The following is an 18,901-nucleotide window of genomic DNA, read 5'->3' as shown; positions in this document are numbered from 1 at the left end:
ATTCACTCCCTTGACTTTGAATACCATTTAAATGCTAATGATTTCTAAATTCTGTACAGCCAGAACCATTCTCCTGCAGCCAAATGCCTACTCAACATCTCCATCCCCAAATTTAGTTGTTCAATAACCCTCTTATATTTTACATCTCCCAAACTGAACTTCTGAATTTTTCCTCCAATCTGTAGGGCTCTCTCCACAGCCTTTCCATCTCAGTAGATTATAACTCCATCCTTCCAGTTACTCAGACCAAAACTTTTCGAGTTAACTGAGACACCTCTCTTTTTTTCACAACTCATATCCAATGTGTCAACAAATTTTGCTAGTGGAAATATTGTGGGATTTTTTAAGGAATCAGAGAGACAAATGGGGTTCAGGAGGATATTTATTTTTTAGGTGCACTGGCCAAGTCAGATTAACATCCAAAGGACTGAGCCCTGAACAAAGAGTTAAGTTACCTTGTTAGCATTTTGTGGGGTGGGGGAGAGGGGGATCTGTGCAGGAGGAAGCATACTACAGAAGTGAGAAACAAAGACAGTTATTCAATTAATTGAGACATGCATTACATCATTTCTTACTTTTCAAGGAGAAACATGTTTTGCGACTTGAGTTTATCTGTCTAGTGACCTTGCAGCTGCACAGCTAGGGAATCAGTGTCTTCATAATGCCTGGGAAAGGAGGAGAGATAAGGCTCACTAGCCCCAGAAAAACAGTCAGTTTATTTTTAAAGGACTCCAGCTCTTTCTCTTTCTCACAGGGAATTGGGTTTTTTACATACAACTGAGTTTCTGCTTACACATTATTTAATTTCTTTTAATTCCTGTTCCAAAAGAAGCCAGATACAAAAGGTTGCATGTTGTCTGATTCCATTTATATGAAATATATAGAAGAGGTAAATCCATAGAGACAGAAAAGAGATTAGAGGTTCCCAGGGGCTGAGGAGGAAATGGGGACTAACTGCTTATTGGGTACAAAGTTTTATTCTGATAAAAATATTTTGGAACTAGATAGAGATTTTGTTAGGCCATTCTTGCATTGTTATAAAGAATTACCTGAGACTTGGTAATTTATAAAGAAAAGATGTTTAATTGGCTTACACTTCTGCAAGCTTTACAGGAAGCATGGTGCCGATATCTGCTCAGTTTCTGGTGAGGCCTCAGGAAGCTTACAATCATGGCAGAAGGTGAAAGGGGAGCAGGCATATTACATGGCAAAAGCAGGACCAAGAGAGGGATGTGGGGAGGTGACAGTCACTTTTAAACAGTCAGATCTCATGAGAACTCATTTACTATCATGAGGACAGTACCAAGAGGATGGTACTACTAAATCATTCATGAGAAACCCCACCCTCATGATCCAATCACCTCCTACCAGGCCCCACCTCCAACATGGGGATTACAATTTGACATGAGATTTGAGTGAGAACATGGATCCAAACCATATCAGAGATGGTTATACAATGTGATAAATGTCACTGGATTGTACACTTTAAGACGGCTGTTTTATGTTATGTGAACTTCACCTCAATAAAAAAAAAAATTTTAATGTACATTCAGCCAAAAGAAGATTTGGAATAGGAAAGGTCATGGAGATGTATTAACAGCCATTTCATGGGTGGTAACGAAGAGTGGTTATTAGACTTTTTGTGGCCCTCAAAACGTAGAACTAGATTGAGTTGGTGAACATTGTAAAACCATCACAAAACCCTGGAGAGAGGACCCAATGCTGAAGAACCATTTGCCTGTCAAGAGACATGAGGGAAGTACCAGTGAATGCTATTGAAAGCAGCATCACTGGGTCCAAGGGATGGTTAAAGGACAACTACCCAACCGTTCCCTAGCCTACACCTCCATTACAGATGATTGCAAGGTTTATTCACTCTTTGCTGCCAACCAAGGCTGCACTCACTGCAGTTGCTATCAGTTTATTATGGGTAGAAGGAATGTGCAGTAGAGAATTAACTAACTGCCCACCTACCTCCACAATCCTATCAGGACAAAACACCACTGCTCACGTTTTCTTACATTTGGCATGTAAGCCACTCTTACTGTCTGTCATCTATCTCCTAGACCGTTCACCTAAACTGCTGTCTCCTGACCCAACCTTGATTTTCATCCCAAATGCTTCCTAGCCATCCCTGGGATTCCTGTCTTCGCCATCACTAAACTTCCCTCAATCTTCCAGTTTCCTTTTCAAACTTTTCTCCTACCTCGTTGCTTTGTCATCAGACCGACTGCCTCCCAAGGACATCACTTCCCCTGCAGATCTCTCAAGATGACAATATTTATTCTCCACACAGCGAACACTTTAGGGTTGGAAGGCAGGGGCAATCTTCTCCTTTATAATGAGGGCCTCCTGTATATCTTTATTCATCTGCCCTCTTGTAAAAAAAAAAAAATACAAAGAAGAAATAAAATAACTCTGCTTCTTTGAAGCTTGTGACACTGAGATAAACCATCTCACTGTCCTCATTGTAGTGACCTCCCAACTGCTCATGCAAGGATGGCTTTGGCACCTGGCTCCTGATCTTCCTTCCCCTGTAAGCACTTCTCACAGTCTTATGGGACTTCACCATCCATGGCACAATCCATACCACAGCCCACATCCTCAGCTCTCCAATGACATTTTCCTCCACTAGACTTGAGCTACCTCCTTCTCTAGGCACAGCCTCAATCTCAACATCACCTAAGACTGTACCATCTCTAAAGTCACACACTCAAACACTTCACTCATTTTTTTTTTGAGATGGAGTTTCACTCTTTTTGCCCAGGCTGGAGTGCAATGGTGCAATCTCGGCTCACTGCAACCTCTGCCTCCCGGGTTCAAGCGATTCTCCTGCCTCAGCCTCTCGAGTAGTTGGAATTACATGCATGCGCCACCATGCCTGGCTAATTTTGTATTTTTTTTAGTAGAGACGGGGTTTCTCCATGTTGGTCAGGCTGGTCTTGAACTCCCGACCTCAGGTGATCCACCCGCCTCGGCCTCCCAAAGTGATGGGGTTACAGGCATGAGCCACTGCGCCTGGCCCAACACTTCACTCTTTAACTACTGTCTCCTATTCTCCCAAGTGTATTGCTCAAGTATCTCATTGCAACGCTTTTTACTCCTACCTCATTGAACCTCCAGGCCATTAAACATTTCCTTATTTCTAACCATCAGGTTTCTCCTTATTTGTTGTTGCTGTTTTTGTTTTTGTTTTTGTTTGTTTGTTTGTTTGTTTTTAGACAGGGTCTCACTCTGTTGCCCAGGCTGGAGTGCAGTGGCGTGATCTTGGCTCACTGCAGCCTCTGTCTCCCTGGTTCAAGTGTTCTCGTGCCTCAGCCTCCCAAGTAACTGGGACTACAGGCATGTGCCACCATACCCAGCTACGTTTTTTGTATTTTTAGTAGAGATGGGGTTTTGCCATATTGGCCAGGCTGGTTTCAAACTCCCAACCTCAGGTAATTCACCTGCCTCGACCTCCCAAAGTGCTGGGATTACAGGCGTGAGCCCCCACTCCCCTTCTGGTTTCTCCTCATTTGTTTCAAGTCTATGCTGCACTATTAAAACTGCCTTCACAAAAATTATAATAGTGAAAAAATTATGACAGTGAAAGACATCTGATATAACCAACCCCCATCTTGCCTTTAGCTTCCAGACTGCCCTTAATAATTCCTGGGCTTGGGCCAAACTATCTTTGGCAGAAATTTAGTTTATAGTTTAAATGGTAATAGCCCTTCTCCTAAATTAAACTGCCTTTGTAAAACTAATAAAAGAGCACCCATGAAAGGTTAGGAGGATGAGAGGAGCCTGAATTCTGCTAAGGTGTAGAGGTAAACAATTACCAACTGTTATTCCAGGGGTCACAAGATTCACAACATCCCCAATTACTCCTGCAGATAACAGCACTATCACAGAACCTGATTGGGCTTTTGAGATGTCTTTTCAGATTCTTACATTTCAACTGGTGGCTCTACCTGGACCCACCAACAAGTCCTGTGGCTCCACCCAGAAACAGACTTAGCATACACAAGGACCATTTTCCACACCACTATGATTGCACAGCACCCATTCCTCTGCCTGACAAACTATCCTTGAAAAATCCTAGCCTTAGACTTTTGGGAGAGGCTGATTTCAGTAATAACAAAACCCTGGTCTCCCATTTGGCCGGCTCTGCATGAATTAAATTTTTTCTCTATTGCAATTCTCATCTTGATAAATCAGCTTTATCTGGGCAGCAAACAAAATGAACCCATTGGACAGTTACACTGCTGGCAGATACATCTTGCTTCCAAAATTGGATGTTTGTTAAACCAATTTACTCTATTTTCTTGATATTTACACCTGTGAATGTTGTGTCTGAATTCTCTTGATTTCTTGTTGAAAAGAACTACATTGCTACAGCCAGTACATACAGAGAGATAACTAATTACTCAACACAGAGGGGAATGTGATCATCACTGCAATGTGCAAGTGAATGTTACCCATTGTCCACTTTTCCCAAACTACATAGTGTTATATGGTATATGACCCAATCAGTAGAGGCAAAGCTCCAGAAATACCGCATAGACATCAGGCACTCATTAAACTAATCAGCCTATAGTCCTTTGTCGGTAATTTCCAAACCTGGTTGTGCATCCAAATCACTTGGTAACATTAAAAAAACAAAAAAACATGCACACAACATTTGCTTCCAATCCTACTGAATCAGAATATTTTAGGTTGGTTCAGGAACAGATTCAGAAGTTTTTCAGGGTCCAAAGTTTATATAATTTGAGGTCTCTCTTTGAGAAAAGGAATATAAAAGCATCTTGCTTTTATAGATTTTACGAAGATGTATTACCACATAAACACATTCTTAGGACCCAGGCCCTTGTAATTTAAAGGTTCATCTAAGTAATGGACCCTGAAGCTTAATTTTCATTATCTTCAGGGTAAATTACCTGTGGGTTAGGATTTAGGAATATATCTCTGTGTGTATGTGTGTGCACCTGAGTATGTACGCTTGTGTGGCTTTTTTTTTTTTTCCTGAGACAGAGTCTCGCTCTGTCTCCAGGCTGGAGTGCAGTGGCCTGATCTCTGCTCACTGCAAACTCCGCCTCCCGGGCTCAAGCCATTCTCCTGCCTCAGCCTCCTGAGTAGCTGGGACTACAGGCACGCGCCACTATGCCCAGCTAATTTTTGTATTTTTAGTAGAGACGGGGTTTCGCCATGTTGGCCAGGATGGTCTTGATCTCTTGACCCTGTGATCCACCCACTTCTGCATCCCAAAGTGCTGGGATTACAGGTGAGAGTCACTGCGCCCAGCGCTTGTGTGGATGTTTTAGATGAGTGGATACAAAACTAGATCTTTCCCTTCTGTAGCATCTGTACTGGTTACTCTATGTACCTCAATATTTTTTCTTTTAGTATCTTTCCTTTTTCTCTCTTATTACTTCCTCTTGTGCTATTTTTCCACCTCCTTTTTAAAAAATTTTTTCCCTCTTATTTCTATTGATCTTTAGTCCTCACAATGATTCCTATAAGCCCCATTTCTGTATGTGGGGATTGAAATAATTGCTGGACATTTGAGAGATAGAGATATTAAATTGCAAACTGGCAGTAGGGGGGGCAGTTGATACACAACTGGGTTTTAAACTGTAGCCCTCTGAGACTACTCATTCCATTTGTGAAAAGTGATTCTACTTCTTATTATGAGCCGAAATATGCATTCATTCACCCATGCATTGATTTATTCATTCTATAAATATTTGTTGGATGTCCACTCTGCACCAGGAATGTGCTAGGCTCTGAGAATACAGCAATGAACAAGGTAATTTTTCTCTACCCCTGAGAAACTTAGAATTTAGTGGGGAAGACAGACATTAAACAAACAATATGCAAGTAATAATGTATAGTTATTTATTACAGTTAAAGGAAGGAAGAGAAATATGGGTTATGAGGGCATTAAAGAGGAGACCTAGTCTAAGTAGCCAATTCTCATGAAGGGACATGTGTTAGTTGGAGTTCTCCAGAGAAATAGAACCAATAGGGTGTGGGTGTGTGTGTGTGTATGTGTGTGTTGGTGTGTGGGGGGTATGGTATTTTTTTATAGAAATTGTCTCACACAATTATGGAAGCTGAGAAGTCCCTTGGCCTGCTGTCTACAAGCTGAGAACCAGGAAAGCCAGTGGAATACTTCAAAGTCCAAAGGCCCTAGAACCAAGAGTGCCAGTGTTGGAGGGCAGGAGAAGATGGGTGTCCCAGCTTAGAAAGAGAGTGAATTCACTCTGTTTGCTCTACACAGGCCCTCAGTGGGTTGGATCATGACCACCCACATTGGTGAAGGCAATCCTCTTAGCCTACCAATTAAATATTAATCTCTTCAGAAATACTCTCACAGACACACTGAGAAATAATGCTTTATCAGGGTGATAGAAATCTTCTGGAGTTAAACATTGGTGATAGCTGTACAATCACATACATTTTTAAAGGGTGGATTTTACGGAATGTGAGTCTTATCTAAATAAAATTTTTAAGAAAGAGCCTTAACACAGAGATAAACATAAGCATGTTTATTGTCAACCTTTATAGTGTCATGTCAAATAGGTCTGACATAAGCTTAAATAAATATATACTTTAAAAATTATAAAATATTTTAAGTTATAATTTAAAATTCTCAATAAAACTCAAACACAAACCACATTGGTATTTCACACAGCTAATTTCTAATGGAGTTTACATAAATATTTACAACACTTAAACAATTTCAAAGAAAATAACAATTTATTCCATGCATAGCCTGATCACAGTAGTTGTTCTCTCTTATTTCCCAGAGCTTTTCTGCCCCTTTAAAAGAACCTCTGCTGTTCTGATCCTTATCACATCTCTGTTTTGACTGTTGGCTTTGTCATTGCCAGTGTTCAGCCAGAACTTCTCTGAAACTTTTTTTTTCAACACATGCTAAGCTAATGGAAGTGTAGGAGAGTTTTAATTCTCACACTCCGCAAGGCTAGAGCAGCTTTGGCAATTACTGACTGAGAATTTCTCATTGCCAGTGATCAACTGAAAACTAGAAATTCCTTTGGAATTGTTAAATCTGCTTATAAATAAACATAAATGCTTGCTCACACAGGCATTCCTCTCTTCCAGAGCAACCTAACATACAGAAGAAAACAAATAGGGAATAACTATTAGACATCTTCATTCGTTAAAAATCTACCAGATGACTCTTTTACATGGTGAGTTTCTATCGTGAATTTAAAATCGTCCATAATGTACAAGAATTATGTTTACATATCACATCTGACAAACATCTTTGTAGGAATGCAAAGCACATCCATCTTTCTGCATTCTTTTCCAACAAAGACATTCATAAAATTATACCTTCGTGTGTTTGCACTTATGCTTTTATTAGTTCCAAACATTTGGCCCCGTGGAAGTTTTTCATCATGGAAATCCCTTATTTCTGAAAAAATACCTGACAATATACAAACCTTCCATTCAGTTTTTACTCTCCAATTCTACCATGTTTTCAAAAAACAACTGTAGTAAAAACATTCAGCACTTTATTCTGGTTAACATCATGCCTTGCTAGGGGACAATAGTTTCCCTTTTTGAAATAAATTTATAACAGATGTAACATAATTTATTAATAAACAATGAGGGGGTAATCTGGAATAAGTAACTTTTACCAGATCATAGTTTACAACATTTACAAGTTTTTTAAGTCCCTACAACACTTGTATTGAATGAAGAATTATGGAAGATTATAATATATTCAATGCAAGTAAAAAGATCACAATCTTTAAGAACTCTTTAAGAAACACTGAATCCCATAGGGATGAAAGTGATTAAACTATACATAGCAACCCTCACACAGAGTGTTCAGTAGGATTTGCACCATTAACAACCCTCCATGCATTTGCCTGTGGGCATTCAACATCTGTTATTTTTTTAAGTTATAATATTTTAAGCCATTTTTTCCTCTAAACTCTTGATAATTATTATTCATTCTTGTGACAGCAACTGTGTAATCAGCTGTCGAAACACTGTGAAGGGCAAAAGAAAGTAAGTCACAAAATACTGTGTTTCTGTGCCAAGATTTTATAGCGAGCAACGGAGAGTTAGAAAAGGAATTCTGAGATTTCAGAGTCTTGGTCTCTTCACCTTTTCTTCGAAGAAAATATCCTTTCCCTTCATTAGCCAACACTCTCTTAATCCTGAGAATAGGAAAGAGAACACTGAGTCTTTTCAGTTGAAGGCTGACCTTGCCCACTGGACTTTGATCTATTGAAGTGGTGGTGGGTGTTGCGATTTCAGCCATAAAGACATCTGGCATAGTAGGCAAGAAGGGCCAGAGACCCGAGGAGAGTTATCTGTCTCTGTTAACTTCAATGTATCCCTCTAGTTCCCCAGACGCACCTGTGTTTCTGCAAATATAAACATGCATGTCATCAGAACACTTAATATTCTGTATACTGATCATGACAACAAAATGTACCTTCTAACACAGACTACTGTATACACTCTCACTGGGATAGACCACGTAGGAACATCGAATTCTATTCAGTTAGGACAGTGACGATGGATACATATTATACATCTGTCAAAACCTACAGAATATACAACATAGAGTGAATTCTACTGTAGCCTGTGGACACTAATGAATAATAATGTATCAATGTTGGCCCATCCAGTTGTAACACTAATATAAGATGTTAATAACAGGCGTAATTGGAGGGGGTGGTGAGGAGATATGTTGGAACTCTTTGTGCTTTCTGCTCAGTTTTTCTGTAAACTTAAAACCACACACACAAAAAAAGTTATTTTAATTTTTTAAAAAGTATTCAGAGGGACTTGACCCTTCCAAATTCTCTCAAAGCAGGTCAGAGTAGTTAAGAACACAAATTTTAGAACCAGACTGCCTGGGTTTGGATCCTGGCTACACCACTTACTCGCTTTGAGATTTCAGGCAATTTACTTAACTTCTCTCTGTCTTATTTTCTTCATCTGTGTGATAAGAAATATAGCAACAGGCCAGGCCCGGTGGCTCACGCCTATAATCCCAGCACTTTGGGAGGCCAAGGCAGGTGGACCAGGAGTTCAAGACCAGCCTGGCCAACATGATGAAACCCCGTCTCTACTAAAACTACAAAAATTAGCTGGGTGTGGTGGCAGGCACCTGTAATCCCAGCTACTCGGGAGGCTGAGACAGGAGAATCACTTGAACCCAGGAGGCGGAGGTTGCAGTGAGCCAAGATCATGCAACTGCACTCCAGTCTGGGCAACAGAATGAGACTCCATCTCAAAATTAAAAAAAAAAAAAAAAAAAAAAAAAGGAAAAAGAAAAGGTAAGAAATATAGGAACAGCCCATATCTCAGAGTTCCTAGCTTAGAAAAGTTCCTGGAATATAGTAAGTGCGATGTAAGGGTCAGCTATCTTCATTACTATTACCTATCATAAATGAAATTACACAATAAAGCTAGATCTCAGTTTCTTTCCTCTCCTTCTATAAAAAAATGAAACAACTTTCCAGAACAATACCCAGGTGATGATTTTTCCCCTGCTCCCTCCCTAAGATATTGGCAAGTTTGGAGGGTTCAAAGAGAAACAGAGCACGTAGAGAAGATACCTCTCTCATAACCATTTGTGAGTTACAAGTCTTACCTGATTCTTTTGAACTTAAAGGATGTAAGAAGGCTTTTGGTAGCTTCCATCTGATTCAAGACTTTGGCAGCTGCTGTGGAATACATGAGAACACTAGGTAAAGCACTGTCTTCCTACATGAAGAGAGAAAAATGTGTGGAATGTTCAATGGCATGCTTTGTATAAGAATGCAACTTACCTGGCAGGAACAAATTTCTTTGCTGCAAAAGAAAAGACAACCAACCATTAATTCAGACTAAATGACTTTTAAGGATATATTAAATCCAGATACAATGTGACTTAATTCATCAAGGGTTGCAAACTCGATGCTTCAGGGCCTCTGTAATAATCAGAGCACAAGCATGGCTCGGTGGCATCTAGGGTAAAATGCAAAGTGCACAGCCATCCAAAGGGCATAGCAGCTTCCTAATGCCAGCTAATAGCTACGGGGTCATCTTGCCTGATTCAGCTCCCAATTTTTCATGAGAAGTCCAAAGTCTGAATTTAAACGTGAGATTTTCTTTTTGTAAATATCAGAACTTAACTCAAAAATGTTTTAAGTACTCTTAAACATGTAAGCCAAACAAACCATGAGTGTAGTCAGATGTGCTTGCATATTCTTTATGAGATACTCCCAAATTTAAGCCTGCACTCCAAATAAATCTCCTTAGGAAGAATTTTATCCATTTTCCTGAGAGCGCTCATCATGGCAGTCTCATTGCACAATTCCTGGAGGCATCGCATAATTCAGCATGAGTAGCACCCCCTGGAGTTGTACAATATTAGGCACAACTAACATTTTTATTTCCTGAAACTCTTCCCACACTGAGTTGTACTACTAACTCTTTTCTTAAGACTTCTGTTTAATTATACTGCATTTATTAGTGTTGATCCAGATTCTAATTATTGTTTAAATTAGTAAGCAAGACCATGACTTATCAATGAGAAAGAAATGTATTTTCAAAAACATTTTTGAAGAACATTCATAAACTTCCTCACCTTTCCGAAAGCATTTCCGAAGCCAGAGGAGAAATGAAGCTAATGTCAGGAGGGAGAGTCCAGCAGCAGAAAGTCCAGCTACCAAGGGAATGTTGGACTCAGTGGGAGCTAAGGAAACAAGAGAGGAAGAAATGTCATGAGGAGGAACTGACGTTAAAGTCTCTCTGTCCTGTCCCGTTGGCCTTTTTTCTGTATATTCATTACTAGGAGCAGAAGAACTATCTAGTTTAATACAAGAAGCAGAGATGTGGCATTAAAGGCCTTTGAAATCTGCTCCAAGCCACCTTTGAAGCTATTTCTACCATTGGCAGGCAGAACTCTAACTTGCCAAGCTCGTTCACAATACCACACCACACCTTGGTTAGTAAACACTGCACTTGCTTGCTCTTTTGCTCTCACTCCCTCTTATTTTCCATTTCCCCCTTTCTCCTCTCCTCTCTCTGTCTCCTTTCTCCAGTTGTCAGAATTCTACCCATTTCATCAACATGCAACTTCTGTTTTTTCTCTATCCCCATACAACTTAATATTCACAACTTGTCAACCTAGGCGACCTTTCTGGTTTGGATATAATGGATAGTTGATTACTGTAACAAGATAGCTCCCTCTTTTTCTCTTTAATCCCCAGACAACCACCATCAATCAGTGCATCACCTTCACAGGTAGGCAGCATCCCAGACCAGTGTCCTGTGGCACCACATGTCATTGCTGCAGAGCCATTGAGCGTCCATCCTTCAGGACATGCGAAGTTGCACACAGTGCCAAACACGGGCTCCCCACTGCAGCTCATGTTGATCTTTTCCAGAACTGCCAGGCTTGAACATTTTACCACTGCAAATATTAGGTACACAGGTAGAGTTTCAGAAAAATCTACTGGAAAATTTCTAAAACTTGCTTAAAAGTCAATAATAAATGTAACATATAAGCACTACTTAGTTTTCAGCGTTTAGGAAATTAGGATCAACCCCCCTTGGGGCAATCCAGGTTCAGAAACTTAGGAAGTATTTGACCTGTACCCTAAAAAAGTCTGCACTCAATTCTACCTTGGCAGGAAGGAACGTCTTCTGTCCATTGTCCCTGAGATGTGCACTCAAGTTGAGTTGATCCATGTAATTCAAATCCTTCCTCACAGCTGAAGGCACAAGAGGACTTGTAGGTGAATTCTCCAATAGGAGAATGAGCACACCTCACCAAGCCCCTCGGGGGCTGGTGGACAGCATCACATCTCACAGCTGGAACACATGAGAGAGCACTTCAGAAGTTTGTTTGCATCTCCAGCAATACATTTCCCAAGGTAACCAAGTTCCTAAGCTCTTCAATAGTTTTTTATCTTAAAATAAAATAAAAACAAAGACTATACCTTCACATGTGGGCTTCTCGTTGTCCCACTCCCCTGTGGGGCCACATTGGAGCCTTTTGGATCCCTTCAACACAAATCCCTGCTCACAGGAGAACTCACAGCTGGACCCATTACGGAAACTGCCAGAAGCACTAGGAAGACAATTCATGTAGCCGTGCTCGGGGTTGGACAAGGCTGTGCACTGGAAAGCTGAGACATCAAAATGATGGTCAGAAAATATTGCAGTGGAACTAGAGAGTACTTGGCATTTGTTGAGTGCACCCAGTTCATTCAAGCAACACTTGGAGAACTGAAGATTCTTTATAATTCCCTGGACAAGTGGGAAGATGGCTGTTTTCTTTGAATTTCAGCCCCCTCACTGATCATGGCACTAATTAAAAGACTAATTAACCAGAACATTAGTTCCTGAGCACTGTTCTTCTAACATACAAAATAAATTATGGTCAAGGCAGAGATTTCACACAGTCCGAGGACAACATATGGGTCATGGATGTTTATAGTTGGTGCCAAAAAGGAAGAGAAGAAAGCACCCCTATAAAATTTGTCTGTTTTGCAGTTTGGTTTTTGTGTTATAATGTCTTGCTACTGGAAATCATTCTGTGCTGGCTTTGGCTAGGAGAAGGCCAGTGCCTGATAGTAAAAACTGCTTGTTTTCAATATCCTTGCTCTCACTTAAAAGTGAATTAAAGTTTACTGCTTATATATGTATCAATACTATCTCTGTAGCTGACCCCATGCTTGAAACAGTCTCCTCCTGCTAGTTATGAGCCATTTCAGAAGACAGGTGTGATGAGAGTTTTATATTCAAATCATGTTCTCATTATTCTGCTTTCTGAATTTTCTAATAAGATTCCTTTAGATTAAGAATTCTGTCGATTCCATGCTAATGTCTATAAAGTTATATTAGCACATCACAGTAAAAATAAACCACCAAAGGATTCATTCTTAACACATATGATCCTTTCCCTGGCCAAACATTAGTTCTTTTAAATGAATCTCAAAGATATGAGTGTTGCTCATCAAATCTGATTTCTATAGTTAAAGTGGGTATTGGTTTTTTTTTTCACTGTCCAAGTTTGAAGATGGTTGTTCTTTAAGAAAGTATAAATCAAAGGATCTTAAGCTTACCTTCGCACACTGGGATTTGCTGTGTCCACTGCCCTTGAGTGGTGCATTCAACCTGGGCTGGTCCCTGCAACATGAAGCCTTCTTCACAGGTGAAGTTGCAGGATGATTTGAAGGTGAACTCTCCAGCAGGAGAATGGCTGCACCTCACAGAGCCATTCTGAGGCTGGCGGATGGCCCTGCATGTCACAGCTGTAAAAAATATACCCACTGATATTAGCAGGGCCTAGAATTAGCTTGCCCATTTCCAGTATGGGTTGAGAAAAAGAATGTTAACAGTAAGTCTCCATGTGGAGCAACTCTACCTTTACACGTTGGCTTCTCGTTGTCCCAATTCCCAGATGAGGTACACCGAAGGCTCTGGGCTCCCATTAGTTCAAATCCCTCTTCACAGTCAAATGTACAGGTTGTGTTCCATGGGAAACTTCCAGGGTTTTGGAAACATTCCACAAAACCATTGGCTGGATTTGTCACAGCATCACACTCAACCACTGGGGATTTGAAAGAGCACCATGAATTTTACAGAAGAATGATCTTTTCACTTTCTATTGAGCTGGGTGCATAACAGAGTGAGGAAGCTGCCTTCAAAGGGTAGATCCCAAAATCCTGTAGATCCCAAAGTCCTATGTCAATTCTTAGGGACATGCACAGCCAGAATAAAAGCTTTTATTCTTTTTCATGGATATTCTGTCTTGTCTGATTTTCACTTTGCCTATGCTGAGTGGTCTCTAATCTAGGTTATCATTTATGTGAGGTAAAAAATTTTTTAAAAAAAGATTCCAGATTAGGAGTTATGACCAGTACTGACATACATAGGCTATTCATTTATTTTAGCCCATCAGAACATGAAGAACTGATGGTCTTTCTTGTTGTTGTTTTTTGTTTTTTTTTCTTTTGGCCTCTGGTTCAGAAAGATAAAATTAAGAGAGAAAAAGAGATACTAAGACTGCTTGACTATCATGGTCTTAAATTAGTCCCATGGCATGGAAAAGTTAAACAGGGAAATAAGATGAGAAAGCCATTGAGATTTCTAGAGCTTTACTGTTTTGTGATCTCCCTTACAAATCACCAGAGCCTCAGAAATACCCATTTCAAGCATAGAATAAAAAAACCTCTCTCAACCCAGGCAGGTACTGGATTGGCAATATACGTTGGCTGAGAGAACAAGTTGTATTAAAAACAAAAACAAAAAATACTTTCCCTGAAGTTTTGAAAATGTTGTAAGTTGGATTAAAAAACAGAAGCAATGAGGGATGAGTTAGAGAACGTTCTGTGCATTCTGAGAGGGATTTACCCTTGCAGGCTGGAATAGGAGCACTCCATTCTCCAGAGGACATACACTGCGTGGTCTCCATGCTGCTTGGCAGGTAGCCCCTATCACAGCTGACAGAGCAGGAAGAACTGTAGCTGAAGTTTCCCAGTGGGTGACTGCAAACCAGGCTTCCATGCTCAGGGGATTCCAGGGCTGTACAGTTCACAACTGAAAAAGAAACCCAAATCAGTTCTGCTCATCTCTCACCTTTAACAGAGAAGAACACTGGAAACTAGAACTACGGTTTTTTTTGTTTTTTTGTTTTTTTAGTTTAAAAATTTATAAAATTTCTAATGGATATGTAAAATTGACCGTAATTGTACCCCTTTTCTTTTATTCAAGAAAACATTGATCCATAACAACAACAACAAAAAAACAGTGATGACCACCATAAAAAAGAAATATTGAGTGATATGGGGAGAGTAGTGTAATTGTGTTTACCTCAGAACTGTTCAAATTATATGAACAAACACGCAAACTTACAACAAATTTCTTGTTACTTTTCTCACAACTACTGAAAATACTACGGTAAGCTTCCACCCGGTGTGAGAACCATCCACAAAGCTATATTTCAAATTTAAGCACTAGAACACATCACAAATTTTAAAACTCCAATGCTGTACTGTCTAATATAGTAGCAACTACCTATGTGTGGCTACTCAAATTTAAACTTGAATTCGTTGAAATCAAATGATATTTAAAATTCAGCTCCTCAGTGTCACCAGCCACATTTCAAGTAGTCAATAACCACATGTGGCTCGTAGCTACACACTGGACAGCACAGCTATGGAACATTTCCATTATCACAAAAAGCTCTACTGCACAACGCCGTGCTAAGGAATTTTGGAGAGAAGCTAATCTAACCCCCTTAATTTACAAATTTAGGAACTGAGACTTCATTTCATTCAATCGACTTGCTCCATGCTACACAGCTAGTCATTACAGAGCCAGAGCATGAACCAAGATACCCTGGACTCTGTAACTCCCTCATTTCTACTGCAACGTCTTGTTACCACCTAGATGATGTGAGCACCTGTTCCTTGCAGGGACACAGAACTACAGTTTATTGAATGTATCCTGTGAGCCAGGCACTGTGTAACCATGAGCCTATAAAGTTCACACTATTATCCTCATTTTACAATGAGAAAACTGTGACCTAGAGAGTTAAACTATCTTGTCAAGGTGCCATAATAAACAACTGGTGAATCTAGGACTCAAACCCAGAAGGGTCTGACTTCATAGTCTCAACTCACGATCACCATATGACACCATCTGCACCAGGGAAGGGAAGGCATGCAGACCTGACTCTAATGCCAGCTAGGACATCAGATCGTGCTACCATCTCAAGTGAAGAAAGAGGTGAGAACCAGACTTACTTTGCTCACACTCGAGTCCACTGAAGCCAGGGTCACACTTGCAAGTGTAATTATTGATGGTCTCTACACATTCACCGTGGCCACTGCAGGATGTATTGGTACAGGCAGCTGCAGAAAACACAAAGCATGATGAGGAGGACTATTGCTGTGCTTATACTGACTGCCTTTGATTTTAGAATCAACAGTGTGCAACGGAGACATCAGCAGTGCTACAGAGTGCCATAGACTTTAACTGAAGTGTTTTACGAAGTTCCAAATCTGAGCTTCAGGCCCACCTATCTTAAACCTTGATGCTAATGTATAGCTGTGGCTGGCACCTACCATAGAAAAGTTACTTCTTCACAAACTCTGGAGACAGTTCCCCTACCACAATAAACAAGCAATTAAAATATGTATATGTGTATATATATGTGTGTGTATATACATACATACATACATATATACACATACCCACATTTTCTTGCCCACATTCACACAAAACAGCAAAAGAGAGAAACTTTAGCAGTTAAACAGAATCTTTTAGAACATAAAATGACCACAATAGAGAGCAATTTTTGTATGCCGTAAATTTGCCAGGATGCCCACACACTGAAACTACCGCCCACTGCAGCCGCAAACTCCCTACCTGTGTAGCACAGGGCAAGCTTCTTCTTGCTGCACCGCTCGTCATTCCACATGCCCACATCTTTGTCTCTCTTGATGTAGATCTCCACGCAGTCCTCATCTTTTTGCCTATTGTTGGGTTCACCTGGAGCCCAATTCTTGGCTTCTTCCGTCAGAGGTTTCTGGGTTCCTACCCAGACCCACACATTGTTGACTTTTCTGATTCCAATCCAGTAATAACTTGGTGAATAGCTCAATATGGAGTTTAGGTACTCAATCTCTTCTTTGTTTTGAATTGCAACCAGATGCGTGTACCTTTGCTGGCAATAAGCACTGGCCTCATCGTAAGTCATAGCTTCCGTGGAGGTGTTGTAAGACCAGGCTTCACTCTCTTTAATGAGCAGCACTAGTGGGAGAAAAAGAAAAGAAATGGTAGAGTTTGGTGCTGTTGTGGTTTAACTCTGATAACTGTGCTTTTTATTGTCTTATTTTTGGCAATGTTTGTGACATGGCCCAGACTTTTCTCATCTTTTCAAAAGTAAGAGGTACGTATGAAGAAACAGTGACTTATCGTTTATCTCTTTTGTGACTGGCCACCCACTAGGTGCTTTACCCGCCCTCACTCACAACATTATAGTAAACCCATTTTGTAGTAGAATAATAATCAGAATAACTAAGCTTTATCGAGCACTTAGTAGGCACCAAGTAGCACTGTATGAGGTACTTTCCATGAACCATGCTATTGAATCCTCACAATGCATCTGGGAAATAGGTCATTTATGATCCACACTTTACACTTAAGGAAAGGGAGACACTAAGAGGTAAAGTAAATGGCCCCAAGCCCAGGGAAGAACACATTGCAGATAGAGGTCAAGGATGCTGCCAGATACCCTGCACAGGACGGCCCCAGACAAGCAAGGATATTTCAGTCTGAAATATCTATAGTGCGAGAATGAGAAATCCTGGTCTAATGACACTGACTTACCCAAAGTGAGAGCCGAGAGAAACTGTGAAGCAATCATGACTTCAAGAGTTCTTTTCACCCAAAGGTTTAGGCTTGAAATACTTTACTGGGGAGATAAAACACAAAATGAATTAGGGAAGGAAATTCTGAGTAGCCAGTTACATTATTCTACCATGATGTTTAAGGCAGCATCCTAAGATTTTGGGTAAAGGATTCTAGTGCCATAATCTTTATTTCAGAGTTTAATCAAATAAATTAACAAATTTTAAGATTTTCATCATTTAGGTCAAAGAGAAGAGACAAGTTTTAGCTACAATTCAATAAGAGCTTCTACAGATGTGGTTTTTACTAAAAGACTTTTTGCATATCTGCGTTTCATGGCCCAAGGCTGCCCTGATAAAGCGTTCTGCACTTACTGTTTTGGGAAGTAGTTGTTCAAACTCAGGATCTCTCAGATGGGTATCACTGCTGCCTCTGTCTCAGGTCAGTATAGTAGTTTTGATGTGAAGTCAGCCAAGAACAGCTGAACACTACTGCGGCTGAGGCCCTTTTATAGGAGGGATTGCTTCCTGTGAATAATAGGAGGATATTGTCCACATCCAGTAAAGAGGAAATCCCCAATGGCATCCAAAAAGTTTCCCGGGAATATCCACAATGCTTAAAATTACAATGATGTCAGAAACTCTGTCTCTTGAAGCTACTTCATCTTTGTCCATGCCTTTATATTATATATGCAATTTTATTAATATGACACAAATGCATGATTTTTAATTCTAATAACGTAAAGTCTATGTCTTTAAAAAGTTGTAAAACTTTGCGTGTTAGTAGTATCTCTCATGTAGTTGTGGTAGAATTTCAGAAACATAAGGAAACCAAGAATAGGTTTGTCATCCGTAGTCTACTACCTTCAATTTCTCATTCATGGCTGTTGATAACCAATCACTACTCATTTTTTCTTCCTTTTTCACCTGCCAATTCAACATATTTAACATGCACTGTCTCACAGAGGAATGACTCACAAGGTAGATATTAATCTTCAGATTTTGCATAGCAGTTATGCCTAAATTAAAATATTATCTAAAAATAATATCTACCACTCAAATGATTAAAATGATGTCTTATTTTTTAAAAATAAGAAAATTGGGAAATAGATATTTACATCTGGGAAAGTTTCATGGTTTGTTCAGTGTAAAAAAATAAAAAGGAGGCTGGCGTGGTGGCTCATGCCTTTTTATCCCAGCACTTTGGGAGGCCGAGGCAGGCAGATCACCTGAGGCCAGGAGCTCAAGACCAGCCTGACCAACATGGAGAAACACTGTCTCTACTAAAAATAAAAAATTAGCCGGGCATGGTGGTGCATGCCTGTAATCCCAGCTACTCAGAAGGCTGAGGCAGGAGAATTGCTTGAACCTGGGAGGCAGAGGTTGCAGTGAGCCAAGATCACGCCATTGCACTCCAGCCTGGGAAACAAGAGTGAAACTCTGTCTTAAAAAATAATAATAAATAAAATAAAAATAAAAAGGAAAACTATATATCCATATTTAATTGCTCCAAATTTTGT

At 40.0% G+C, this 18,901-nt stretch overlaps 1 protein-coding gene across 1 annotated transcript; it reads right to left on the bottom strand.

Annotated features, from left to right (window-relative positions):
* Positions 1-6,515: 6,515 nt before the first annotated feature.
* SELE (selectin E) lies at positions 6,516-17,902 on the bottom strand. Its single transcript, XM_007989569.3, has 14 exons — positions 17,757-17,902; positions 17,362-17,446; positions 16,399-16,782; positions 15,774-15,881; positions 14,380-14,565; positions 13,391-13,576; positions 13,089-13,277; positions 11,961-12,149; positions 11,644-11,832; positions 11,255-11,431; positions 10,604-10,711; positions 9,804-9,825; positions 9,626-9,698; positions 6,516-8,387 (listed from the first exon to the last, which is right to left on the bottom strand). The coding sequence occupies exons 2-13, from the start codon at positions 17,396-17,398 to the stop codon at positions 9,641-9,643; spliced, it is 1,833 nt and encodes a 610-aa protein (XP_007987760.3). The 5' UTR covers positions 17,399-17,446; positions 17,757-17,902; the 3' UTR covers positions 6,516-8,387; positions 9,626-9,640.
* Positions 17,903-18,901: the final 999 nt, after the last annotated feature.

Source organism: Chlorocebus sabaeus, chromosome 25, assembly GCF_047675955.1.
Source record: "Chlorocebus sabaeus isolate Y175 chromosome 25, mChlSab1.0.hap1, whole genome shotgun sequence".
Taxonomy (NCBI): domain Eukaryota; kingdom Metazoa; phylum Chordata; class Mammalia; order Primates; family Cercopithecidae; genus Chlorocebus; species Chlorocebus sabaeus.
Note: the sequence above shows the minus strand (reverse complement) of the source record. Positions and strands in the feature narration are given on the sequence as shown.